Here is a 12,839-nt window from a genome sequence, read left to right as displayed (position 1 = left end):
GCCTGGGGTACATCTCATCCAGTCCTAGCGATTTATCCAACTTGATGCTTTCCAAAAGCTCCAGCACATCCTCTTTCTTAATATCTACATGCACAAGCTTTTCAATCTGCTGCAAGTCATCACAACAATCACTAAGATCCTTTTCTATAGTGAATACGGAAGTATTCATTAAGTACCTCTGCTATTTCCTCTGGTTTCATACATACTTTCCCACTGTCACACTTGATAGGTCCTATTCTTTCACGTCTTATCCTCTTGCTCTTCACATACTTGTAGAATGCCTTGGGATTTTCCTTAACCCTGCCTGCCAAGGCCTTCTCATGGCCTCTTCTGGCTCTCCTAATTTCCTTCTTAAGCTCCTTCCTATTAGCCTTGTGCTGTGGTAAAGGAGATAGAATTGTGATCACTATCTCCAAAATGCTCTCCCACTGAGAGACCTGACACCTGACCAGGTTCATTTCCGAATACCAGATCAAGTACAGCGTCTTCTCTTATAGGCTTATCTACATATTGTGTCAAGAAACCTTCCTGAACACACCTAACAAATTCCACCCCATCTTAAACCCCTTGCTCTTGGGATCCACCAATCGATATTTGGGAAATTAAAGCCTCCCATCATGACAACTCTGTTATTATTACACCTTTCCAGGATCTGTTTCCCTATCTGCTCCTCGATATCCCTGTTACTATTGGGCGGCCTATGAAAAACACCCAGTAAAGTTATTGACCCCTTTCTGTTCCTAACCTCCACCCACAGAGACTCCGTAGACAATCCCTCCATGGCGTCCACCTTTCCTGCAGCTGTGACACTATCTCTGATCAACAGTGCCACGCCCCCACCTCTTTTGCCTCCCTCCCTGTCCTTGTTGAAACATCTAAAACCCAGCAGTTGAAGTAACCATTCCTGTCCCTGAGCCATCCTAGTCTCTAATGGCCACCACATCATGTCTCCAAGTACTGATCCACGCTCTAAGCTCATCCGCTTTGTTCACAACACTCCTTGCGTTAAAATAGACGTATCTCAAACATTCGGTCTGAGAGCATCCTTTCTCTATCACCTGCCTATCCTCCCTCTCGCACTGTCTACAAGCTTTCTCTGTTTGTGAGCCAACCCCCTCTTCCCTAGTCTCTTCAGTTCGGTTCCCAGCCCCCAACCATTCTAGTTTAAACTCTCCCCAGCAGCCTTAGCAAACCTCCCTGCCAGGATATTGGTCCCCCTCAGATTGAAGTGCAACCCGTCCTTTTTGTACAGGGCACACCTGCCCCAAGAGAGGTCCCAATGATGTAGAAATCTGAATCCCTGCCCCCTGCTCCAATCTGTCAGCCACGCATTTATCCTCCACCTCATTAACCACTGACATCTCCTCTGTACCCACTCCCAAGCACCTTAAAACTATGCCCTCTCGTTCTAGCCATTTCAGCCCTGGGAAAAAGCCTCTGACAATCCACACAATCAATGCCTCTCATTATCTTGTTCACCTCTATCAGGTCACCTCTCATCCTCGTACGCTGCAAAGAGAAAAGGCCGAGTTCACTCAACCTATTCTTATAAAGCATGCTCCACAATCCAGGCAACATCCTTGTAAATCTCCTCTGCACCCTTTCTATGGCTTCCACGTCATTCCTGTAGTGAGGCAACTAGAATTGAGCACAGTACTCCAAGTGGGGTCTGACCAGGGCCCTACATAGCTGTAACATTACCTCTCGGGTCTTAAACTCAATCCCACGATTGATGAAGGCCAATGCACCGTATGCCTCCTTAACCGCAGAGTCAACCGCATAGCAGCTTTGAGTGTCCTATGGACCCTGACCACAAGATTCCTCTGATCCTCCACAGTGCCAGGAGTCTGACCACTAATGCTATATTCTGCCATCATATATGACTCGGTAGCCGAATTCCGCTCTTGCGTCTTATAATCCTGGTTCTCTCTTGGCTCGGGTCACCTTGTCATGGAAGAGATCCCAGTGATGCTGTCTGCTCTGCACCCACACTTTGTACATTTCAGCCGTCCTGCCTTCCTGTTTCTAAACTCGCTCGTACATGGCAGAAGGGGTAGTCCAGCGATTACAATATACCAGCACTTTTTCTTTACAACTTGTCTATTGATCTGTAAATCTCCGTTGCAGGACCTCATCTCTCTCCTTGCGGGTGATCATTGGTGCCAGTGTGGACTATGCCTTTTTATCATGGGGCAAAATACATTCTGAGCGTCGCACAAATCAGATCGATGACCTTTTCTTCAGTCTTGCTTCGTGAAGTTCGGGGCTGTGAATGAACGTTTGCATTTTCTGCTGTTTTTTTTTAGGTGTTGTCTGAAGCCTGTGGCCAAGAAATCACAGCAAAGCACATGCTGCCGACGGTTCTCCAGATGGCAGGCGATCAGGTGGCAAACATTCGCTTCAACGTGGCTAAATCATTGCAGAAAATAGGACCGGTTTTAGATGCCAGGTAAGTATTTGAGTTGGGGCTTATAACCCGGCCTGTGGAGAATGTTTCACCTCCAGTTTGGAATGGAAATTGAGACGCCACTGTGGTGGCATTTAGTGATGGAGTCGCACCGTCTTTTGTACCCACAGGTCCAATCCGGCCAAGACCACCGTCTCCGCCGGTCCCATCGTCCCAGGTTCTCAACCTGGGGTTCATGGACCCCTAGCGTAATGATCCATGGCACCAAAATAGTTGTGCACCCTCGCTCTAAACCTTTCCTGCCCGCGTACCTGTGCTTATTGAAGTTGTTAATGTGCCTGCCTCAACCAGTTCCTCTGGCAGCTCATTCCATGTACTGCATGGGGGAGGGGCATAAACTTAACCCTCGGGCCTCCCCCTCCCCTGTGGTGTTTGCCTCACTTTCCTGCTTGACCTTGATCCTTTGGTACCCTTAAACGATCTTCTTCTCTATCCAGAGGTTAAGGCCATAAGACACAGGAGCAGAACCAGGCCGTTCGGCCCATCGATACTGCACGGCCATTCTATCATGGCTGATTTATTATTCCCCTCAACCCCACTCGTCTGCCTTCTCCCCTTTTTTTTAAAGAAAGGACATCCTCACCAAGAACATTTAGTAGCCCGTTTCTACCCTCCAAATTACCTGTTTAAGGTCTCTCCACTGCCTTTGTATTCCAAGGGCCTCATTTTACTACAGCTTTCCCAAGCAATGCGCAATATTCCTTTGGGTTCTGGATACAGTCAGTTGTACTGTATAGAAGCATGACCTCTTGTCCATTGCATCTATACTGACAATCACTCCTTGCTATTGTAAACCCACTCAGCCACACTAACTCCACATCCCTCTGTCTTGCTCACTGAACCTGTAGAACAGGCCCGTTGGCCCACAATGTTGTACCAAACTAATTCTTCCTTTTCAGTCCGGACAAAGGGTCTGGGCCCGAAACGTCACCTGTTTATTCATTTCCATAGGTGCTACCTGACCTGCTGAGGTCCTCCAGCATTTTGTGTGTGTTGCTCTGGGTTTCCAACACCTGCAGACTTTACAAATAAAGCAGCGCCTAATTGAACCGTGTCCTTTTGCCCGCACGTGGCCGATATCCTCCATTCTCCGCACGTTCATTTGCCTGTCTAACAGTGTCTTAAATACGTCAATGCTCACACAAAACGCTGGAGGAACTCAGCAGATCAGGCAGCGTCCATGGAAATGAATAACCAGTCGCTGTTTCAGACCGTGACCCTTCATTGGATCGTAAACACTTGTTCTTGTTTCATACCTGCATCCACTTCCACCAGACCCGTCGGTGTGTTCCAGGTACTCAAATCCTCAGCACATCTTTGAGCTGTTCTCTTCTGGCTTTTACATCTCAACTGTGAGCCGTTTGCCTTTGCCTCAGAATTTTGTAAACTTCTGTCAACTCGTCCCTCCCTCAGACTCCATCACCCTGGAGAAAGCAACCTCTCCGGTAACATCTGCAGTACCAGCCAGCATGTCTTCTGTACCTTTTTCAGATCCTTTAAAGGGGAGGCCAGAGCTGAATTCAGTACTCCAAATGTGACCTAACCAGAGATTTATCACAGGCAACGTCCTGTAAACATCTTCTGTACCTTCTCCAAAGTATCCACACCCTTTAAAGGGGAGGCCAGAGCTGAATTCAGTACTCCAAATGTGACGTAAGCAGAGATTTATCACAGGCAACGTCCTGTAAACATCTTCTATACCTTCTCCAAAGTCTCCACACCCTTTAAAGAGCTGGCCAGAGCTGAATTCAGTACTCCAAATGTGACCTAACCAGAGGTTTATCACAGGCAACGTCCTGTAAACATCTTCTGTACCTTCTTCAAAGTTTCCACGCCCTTTAGAGGGGAGACCAGAGCTGAATTCAGTACTCCAAATGTGACCTAACCAGAGGTTTATCAAGTGACTGTCCAGGTTTTTGTTCCGGCCTGCACCACCACCACCTCCTTTGGCAGCTCAGCTACCAACTCCTGCATGAAAAGTTTGCTCCTCCAATCTTCTTTAATACATTTTCCCTCTCTCCTTCAACCACTGATGGATAAATCCTGGTTAGAAGTGAAAACCGCACAGTGAGATTTCAGTTAACGCCACCACCATCTTCATCAGCATGTGACGTGGGCGATCGTGGTCTCTCCATGGCCACGGTTGTTCTTGGCAAATTATCCTGCAGAACTGGTTTGTGCCATTGACGCCTTCTGGGCCGTGTGTGTTTTTACAAGATGAGGTGACCCCCCCCCCCCACCCCCCAGCCATCATCAGTGCTCTTCAGAGATTGTCTGCCCGGCATCAGTGGTCGCACAACCAGGACTTGTGATCTGCACCGGCTGCACACATGACTGTCCACCATCTGCTCCCACGGCATTGCGTGACCCTGATCAGGTGGGGGGTCTTAAGCAGGTGTTGCACCTTGCCCAAGGGTGAGCTGCAGGTCTGCGGAGGGAAGGAGCACCCTGCACCTCCTTTGGTAGCAACGTATCTCCGCCAACCCGTCCGGTGAACGATTTTTGTGAAATTGTGCGTTTGTGATTTGATTGGAATTTGTGTGGAAAGCAATAACAGACGGATTGCATTAAAAGGAAGTTTATGCATTCAGTGCCCCCTCTCTTCAACGGCATAAAAATGCGGCATCCGAATTATTCTCCTTTTGCATCCACTAACCCAAATGAGCTCAGCTGCAGTTTGTGACTATAGTCTGCTAGTTGAGCTCTGACCCTTATCTGGCCAGTAAACGATCAGTTGTGGTAGTGGGAGCCTGCGTGAGAGGCAGAAAGAGGAGATTTTAATCTGGGTAATATCCAGTATCGCTTTAGATTTAAGTGAATGTGCTGCTGTCTTCTTTTGAAGGTCACAGGTACTAAAAATTGCTTTTAAATCACAGCACTTTACAGAACAAGTTCAAACCAATACTGGAGAAATTGGGTCAGGACCAAGATATGGACGTAAAGTACTTTGCGCAGGAAGCCATGACTGGTAAGTTGTGGCTTTGGACCCAGCTCGGTACGAGCATAAGCATTCTCCCTTCGAGCAGTTGTGGCCTGCATTGTCCCAGAGTCTGTCACTGGGTCTCTGAAGATGAGCACAAGACAAGATGGGTGTCTGCTGGGTTCCTGCTGTGGGGGCACTGATGGTAGAAAAGGCTCTTTAAGCTAAAGATGTGTGTTTTGTAATCTGCACGTGTAACGAGTGAGGGTCGGGGAAAAACATGCAGTCCTCAGCACGTTCATTAAAGGGGATAAAACACAAATTATGGATTCAAAACTCTGAACCAGCAAGAGGGTTATTCGAGCTGCTGGAACAATGCTGTGATATTTGGAACTGTTTCCAGTTAAAGGGATTTACTAATTGTTCAGAATTATAAACCTTGTTATAGAGCCAAGCATGAAGTTCTCAGTTCTGTCTCTTACTTGCCTCCCTGTTTCTGTAAGCTGAATATTTTAAGAACCAATCCAGAGTTTTGAGTACAATCCTCAGTAAAGAGTTCTGTGTTTATATTAGGTGATTTTTAGGGTTTAGGAACGGGTGTTAAAATCTAGTGCCAGACATCCCACCCTGCAAAAACTCATTTCAGGGAGGTAGCAGTACGATATGGAGAGCAAGCTGTTGCCCCATGTAGCAAGCTCCCCGTCTGCATGCACCGAAAGGAACGGCAGATTGAGTTTGGTACCAGGAGCATCACAGGAGTTGTCATTCAGCGTAGGACTGCCTTAGCGACTCCAGCTCCGGGTTTACTCCCGAAGCCTTCCCTGTGAGTGGGTACAGCCGCAAGGCAGCAGAGGTTTGAGATCAGAATTTTCCTTCTCCTAGATGAGCTGACGAGTCCCATCTCCCCGAATAGGTCTTGAAGCAACAGGAATTAAGAGTTGGCAATTGTATGAATTCACTTGCAATATTTTAGAAATGACATACTCCATCGCTAGAATTCCCACAAGTTGTCATCATAGCTTACAGATAGATGCGTGTTCTGATTATCTTCAGAAACGTTCCCATTTTGTCTCCTTTTAATATCTAATCTGCATGTTTTCCTTCTTATCTAGTGCTTGCCTTATCGTAGAAAGGAGTGAAGAAACGGCCCTCCAGACTTGCAACGAGATCTGCCGCTGACATCTTTGAAAACCTTCTTCACTCTCTCTTTGTACCGTATAGGGAAAAGGAAAGTTACGTCACATCCGGAGTTTCTCCAGTTGCCGGACGATTTCCCTCCACGCCTCTCTGACGGAGTGGGGAACCGCGTACGAGGCAAGTTACAGCAGTGGTTTGCCATTGCCTTCTGCCGGGTGAGTTTCCAAAGAGATCACCAGCTCGTAACCCAGCATGGATGGAAAGCGTGCATGGGAGCCGGCTGGATTCAAACTCGGGGTGACGCCACTACAGCATCAGCCGGGTCAGCCTACTGTATAATATGGGGACTACTTTATGTTGTAGTAACACATCGTTGCATGCGCTATTAGGCGCACATTGATACGTATGTGTGTGTTCTGCATCATTTTCTACTAGTAAAGAACCATGAAACTTCGCTCCTGTCTCCAGCATTTTTATTAATAGCATTGTTGTGCAGCCAGGCCACACACACAACACTCTTTAAAGAATTACCCCTGGAAATGTAAACGTCTCATACGTAGTGTCACTGGATTTTAGCTGCCTTGTAGATTCTAGTTCTGCAGTCTTTCTGCTGTCTCAATTTAGCTTGAGATATCAAGCTGTCTACTCCCCCTATTTATTTTCATTGACTGTAGTGTACCCAGTGGCATTGTGTATCCGATGGGTTTAACTGTTAACAAGGATGTGAGGTTATTAGCTTTGCTGCTCTGTCGACAGTCACTTGTATCCAGTATGCCTCCTCCTCCTTTCCCAAAACACCTTCGCTTGTATTCCCAGCATCCAGTGGCAAATGCTCGAATTAAAACTGAAGATGTTGTCCAATCTGAAAGTGTTCTCGGATGGGGTGGCAGAGGAGGGGCCCAGTGAGGGGCCCACGTTGGATGGGCCTTGGCTTGGGGAAGTGGTCCACATTAATGGGTCCTGACCCTGATGTAGGAGAGGGTTTCGCATTTCATGGGGCCTGGTGAAGGGGTGGGTTCCACATTGATGGGTCCGAAGGTGGGGCCTCATGTGTCTGCACTGCATTGTCCCCAGGTTGCTGAATGATATGCTATAAGTTTTGACCTACCTTAATTTCCATTTTAATCATTTTTAACATTAAAAGAAAGAGTGCCCGTTAGACAGTTATTGAAATGACTTTCAATGCCGACCTCATTATTCCAGTGACTTGAACAGCAGTACCAGTGGATGCTGTGATTACCTGATGGTTTGGTTAGGCAGCCATTGCTTCTGTACGTATTAGTTAAAGTAGATTTTTCAATAGCTAAGCTTCTCTTCCCGACCAGAATTACACAATATTGTATCATTCCAGTGGTCTAGTCACATTTGGGATGCCATTTCAATATTGCAAATCACGTAATTTAATGTCTGTTAGTTTTTTGAATGATTTTAGAGATTGTGTTAGGCACATTTACCCTGTTACCGGTGGACGTCTTTCTCCTAATTTGTTGTTTTGACTGCTTTCCCTAATAAAGTGGATTAAGGTAAACGCTGCTTCGTGTTGCACACCAGAGAGGTGCAGGATTTACCTCCTTGCGACTTTTGCGGAGCAGAAACACGTAAAAAGCATGTCATGTGTTCCGTTTTCAAAGTGGCAGGGTGAAGAGATACTGCATCTCCAGTATGAGATCCACAAACACTAGAGGGATATTTTGCCCACTGCCCGCATACCCTCACCCTCACCCTCACCCTCGCCCTCGCACTGGATGAGATAATGGAGAGGGAGAGAGAAGTACAGGATAAGCCCGATTTAACTAGGAAGGAGAGAACAGCCCTGAAAGAGCTGAAGGAAAATATGGATATTGTTATCAAACCAGCAGATAAAGGGAGCAGCATAGTTATCATGGACAAACAGCAATATCTATTTGAGGCACACAGAGAATTAAACAACACCGAACACTACACTAAACTAAAGGAACCCAAATACTGGGAAACACACAGAAATTAGGAACATTCTGCGAGAACTAGGAAGGACTAGATACCTCAGGAAGAAGCAGGTGGAGTACCTGACAGGGATACAGCCACGAGCAAGAAAGTTCTATATCCTCCCCAAAATACACAGGAACCCAGACTCATGGACTGTTCCTGGAGAAATACCACCCGGCAGGCCCATCGTGTCGGACTGCAGCAGTGAGTCATACAGGATAGCAGAATACATTGATGCCTTCCATATAACCATATAACAATCACAGCACGGAAACAGGCCATCTGGGTCCTTCTAGTCCATGCCGAACTCTTCCCCAATCCTAGTCCCACCGACCTGCACTCAGCCCATAACCCTCCATTCCTTTCCTGTCCATATAGCTGTCCAATAACGACAACATTGAACCTGACTCAAACACTTCTGCTGGAAGCTCGTTCCACACAGCTACCACTTTCTGAGTAAACAAGTTCATAGAACATAGAATAGTACAGCACAGTACAGGCCCTTCGGCCCACAATGTTATGCTGACCCTCAAACCCTGCCTCCCATATAAGCCCCCACCTTAGATTCCTCCATATACCTGTCTAGTAGTCTCTTAAACTTCACTAGTGTATCTGCCTCCACCACTGACTCAGGCAGTGCATTCCACACACCAACCACTCTCTGAGTAAAGAACCTTCCTCTAATATCCCCCTTGAACTTCCCACCCCTTACCTTAAAGCCATGTCCTCTTGTATTGAGCAGTGGCGCCCTGGGAAAGAGGCACTGGCTATCCACTCTATCTATTCCTCTTATTATTTTAAAAAGAGCAGAGAGGATATGGATTGAAAGACTACAGACGTATTCCCCAAACAGCCTAAACGAGGCCTAAAAAGCTAAGCCCACAATATAAAATATACCCACTGGAGGGCCAACACTGCACCCAATAATTAAAAACATTGACTTCCAGTGAGGCACAAGGCAAGATGGCGGCACGGCACTGAGCGCTGACATACAACCCTCCTTTTTCAAGTTCTTCAGGGCTCATAGACGGTCTTAATACAAGGCTGAGTTGGAGAAAGATCTAACTAAAGACATGGCTTCAAAAAAAGATACAAATTCAACCAGGAAACAAGATACCAGCAGGCGACAACAAGCTAGCGATTCATCCGAAGAAATAGTTATGCTAATTAAACAAACAATGGTAAGGGAGATGGAGTCGCTGCAAGAAATGGTAGCCCACGTGCTAAGGGAGTTGCTGGAAAAGGCTCACGACCCCATACAGAAGCGTATGGCAGAGAATGGCAACATTCTCCGGTCGTTAAAGGAGCAAGCGGACATTCACGCTAAAACATTTAACGGTCTTCAATAAAATAGAGGAAGTTTTGCGGAGGTGTCTAAGATATGGAAGAAGTTAAACGACTTGGAGGACAGATCCAGGAGAAACAACGTGCGGCCGGTCGACTTACCGACAGGCGCTGAGGGCAACAATCCAAGAGGTTACCTCCAGAAGATGCTGCCTGATTGGATTCCAGCGCTCAAGAATTCCCACAGCACTCCACTGGAGATCGATAGAGCACATAGGATCTTTTCCAACAACTCCTCAAGACCGCGGACCATGGTTTTTAGGCTTCTAGGGTACACCGACCGGCAGGCTATCCTGGAGGGTGCGAGGAAAGCCAAACCTACTCTCCCTGATGGCACCCAGCTACAGTTCTTCGCCGACTACAGCCCCGGCACGATGCAGGAACGGCAGGGATACAAGGAGATCCGCGCTAAGCTTCGACAGAAGGGGATCGACTCGTTCCTCATATACCCAGCGATCTTGAAAGTGACTATCAAGGGCATGAAGATGTCGTTTAACTCGGCAGAGGAAGCAAAAGGAGTTCTGAAATCATCGGTGCTGGGAGATATGGAAGAAGACCCTGGGCAAAGTCCACACGCCCCTCGGGAAGAGATGGAACGGCATTAAACACAGCCCTGATCACAGTTATACCTAAGCCCGGTAAGGACCCCTTGGAGTGTGCCAATTACCGTCCAATCTCCTTGATAAATGCCGACCTCAAGATATTTTCCAAAGTCTTAGCCAGTAGACTTGAGACAGTAGTTGGGAAAATAATCAACCCAAATCAAATGGGCTTTATCAGGGGGTGTCTCGCATCTGATAATATTCGCTGGCTCTTACACGTACTGAGTGCAACACATAAAATCCCGGCTGCCTGTGGCCTGCTATTTCTAGATGCTGAAAAAGTGTTCAATCGCCTTGAATGGCCATACCTTTTGAGAGTTCTAAAAGAATTTAAGTTCGGCGATAAATTTATCAATATGATTCAAACACGGTATGCTAATCCTTCAGCCCAGGTATGTGTGGGAGGAGGTTTCTCAGAATTATTTGACATAGGACGGGGCACACGACAAGGGGACCCTTTGTCTCCTTTAATTTTTAATATATCTATTGAACTGCTTGCACAAACTCTCCTCAGATCTCCCCTATTACAATAGGTACAACATTGCATTCAATATCAGTTTACGCGGATGACACGCTAGTTTATATGGCGAATGTTCGACAAACTCTCCCCTATGTTTTAAAAACACTGGAGGAATTTGGATTTCTTTCAGGATACAAAGTTAATTTGTTAAAATCAGACCTGATGCTGATTAATACGGATAAAAGTAAGGTGTCTCTTCCTCCCCAGATTAAAGTTACAAATGAGGTCCTCTACTTGGGTATTAAAGTTAATATTTCCATATCAGCTGTGGCTGAAACAAATTACTCTTTAATTCTAAAAAAAAGAGGAAGATATTAATAGATGGAGACACTTGCCAGCATCAGTCCCGGCCCGTATTTCGGTCATTAAAATGAACATCTTACCCTGCATTAATTTTATCAGCTCAATGATCCCACTTGCACCTCCGGCAGGATATTGGCAAAAACTGGACTCCTTACTACGATGCTATGTTTGGAATGGTAAACGACCCAATATAAAATGGTCAGTTCTACAATTCAAAAAGTCGAATGGGGGATTGGCATGTCCAAATTTTAAATTGCATCACTGAGCATTTGTATTAAAAAGTCTTAGCTATTGGATGGAGGAGGATAAAGTTTCGTCCTGGAAAAATATAGAACTGGAGCTAATAGCACCAATAAGGTTGAAGGACTTTCTCCTTATAGGTATGTCTACCAAAAAATGTGATTTGTATTACGATCCAATTTTAACCCATATGCTACAAGTGTTTAGGGCAGCAGAAAAATTCCTAAAATTTAAAAGTGTATGGTGTAAATCATCTCCATTATGGAACAATAATCGTTTTCTATCTGGGGGGAAACCATTCACTAACAGAACTTGGGTGGATAAAGGTATTACTACTCTTCAAGATATTAATGGGGCAAGTACTATCCTTGGCTTTCAAGAACTGGTATCTCGATATAATATTGATAAACATTCTCTTTTTTGCTACTTTCAAGTAAGATCAGCTTGTAAAGCCTACGGCGTTCCCTGGGGGTCAGATTTAAAGGACCATCCCATTTTAAATTGGATACAGAGTCCTCCAGGACAGATAGTGTTGTATATCTATGATAAATTAAACTCCCAGAAATATATGCCCACATCGGGAATGAAAGCTTGGGATAGGGACATATCTGAATTGGGACAAGACTTGGACTGGGTTGCGATTTGGGATAATGCTGCCGGTGCTTCGAAAAACCCAAATCATTGGTATATACACTTGAAATTTTTGTCATAGAGCATATTTAACACCGAGAATTAGACATCAAATGGGACTGGTTCCTGACTCTTATTGCTCATTTTGCCCCATGGAGCCATTGGCACTTTTATACATGTTGTATGGGAATGTCCAGGGGATTTTGGTTTGTGGGGGAAGGTTATCAGTACTCTTACAGAACTAACGGGGGTACAATTACCAATGGACCCCGCTGTACATCTTCTAAATGATGTCTCCCACCTTTCCCTTACGGAAAAAACACGCAAAATCTGGCTGGCAGGCCTGACTGCAGCTAAGAAGATTGTAGTCCAGCGTTGGAAACCTCCCCACGATATTTCAAATACTCACGGGCTTTGGAGCTTTTTGGACATTTCTTACCTGGAACTTTCATCAGCAAGAGTAAATGATGCACGACCAAACACAATCTTAATGTGGACAAATTTGATATCTAACTTAAAAGATCTTTTGTTAAAATAGGAATGCTTTGTCTGTGTATGTACTACTATTCAGTTGATTGGTGGAGGGGAGAGAGGGGTGGAGGGGGGATGGTGATGAAGGTTGGGGGGTGGCGGGGTTTAACAGTCAAAATGTAATTGGCAACTGGTTGTATTGAATGTAATTTGTTGGTGTTGCAATAAAAAATTAATAAT

At 45.7% G+C, this 12,839-nt stretch overlaps 1 protein-coding gene across 1 annotated transcript in view; it reads left to right on the top strand.

The window, feature by feature from the left end:
- Nucleotides 1-10,438, top strand: part of LOC140203621 (serine/threonine-protein phosphatase 2A 65 kDa regulatory subunit A beta isoform-like) — a 57,255-nt gene extending 46,817 nt beyond the window's left edge. The window contains exons 13-15 of the mRNA XM_072269669.1: nucleotides 2,307-2,449; nucleotides 5,344-5,435; nucleotides 10,104-10,438. Coding sequence (XP_072125770.1) covers nucleotides 2,307-2,449; nucleotides 5,344-5,435; nucleotides 10,104-10,438 — 570 coding nt within the window. The remainder of the gene's footprint in view (nucleotides 1-2,306; nucleotides 2,450-5,343; nucleotides 5,436-10,103) is intronic.
- The last annotated feature ends 2,401 nt before the right edge of the window (nucleotides 10,439-12,839 follow it).

This window comes from Mobula birostris, chromosome 10 (assembly GCF_030028105.1).
Source record: "Mobula birostris isolate sMobBir1 chromosome 10, sMobBir1.hap1, whole genome shotgun sequence".
Classification (NCBI taxonomy): Eukaryota; Metazoa; Chordata; class Chondrichthyes; order Myliobatiformes; family Myliobatidae; genus Mobula; species Mobula birostris.
The sequence above is the reverse complement of the archived record's forward strand: the minus strand, read 5'-3'. Positions and strand labels throughout refer to the sequence as shown.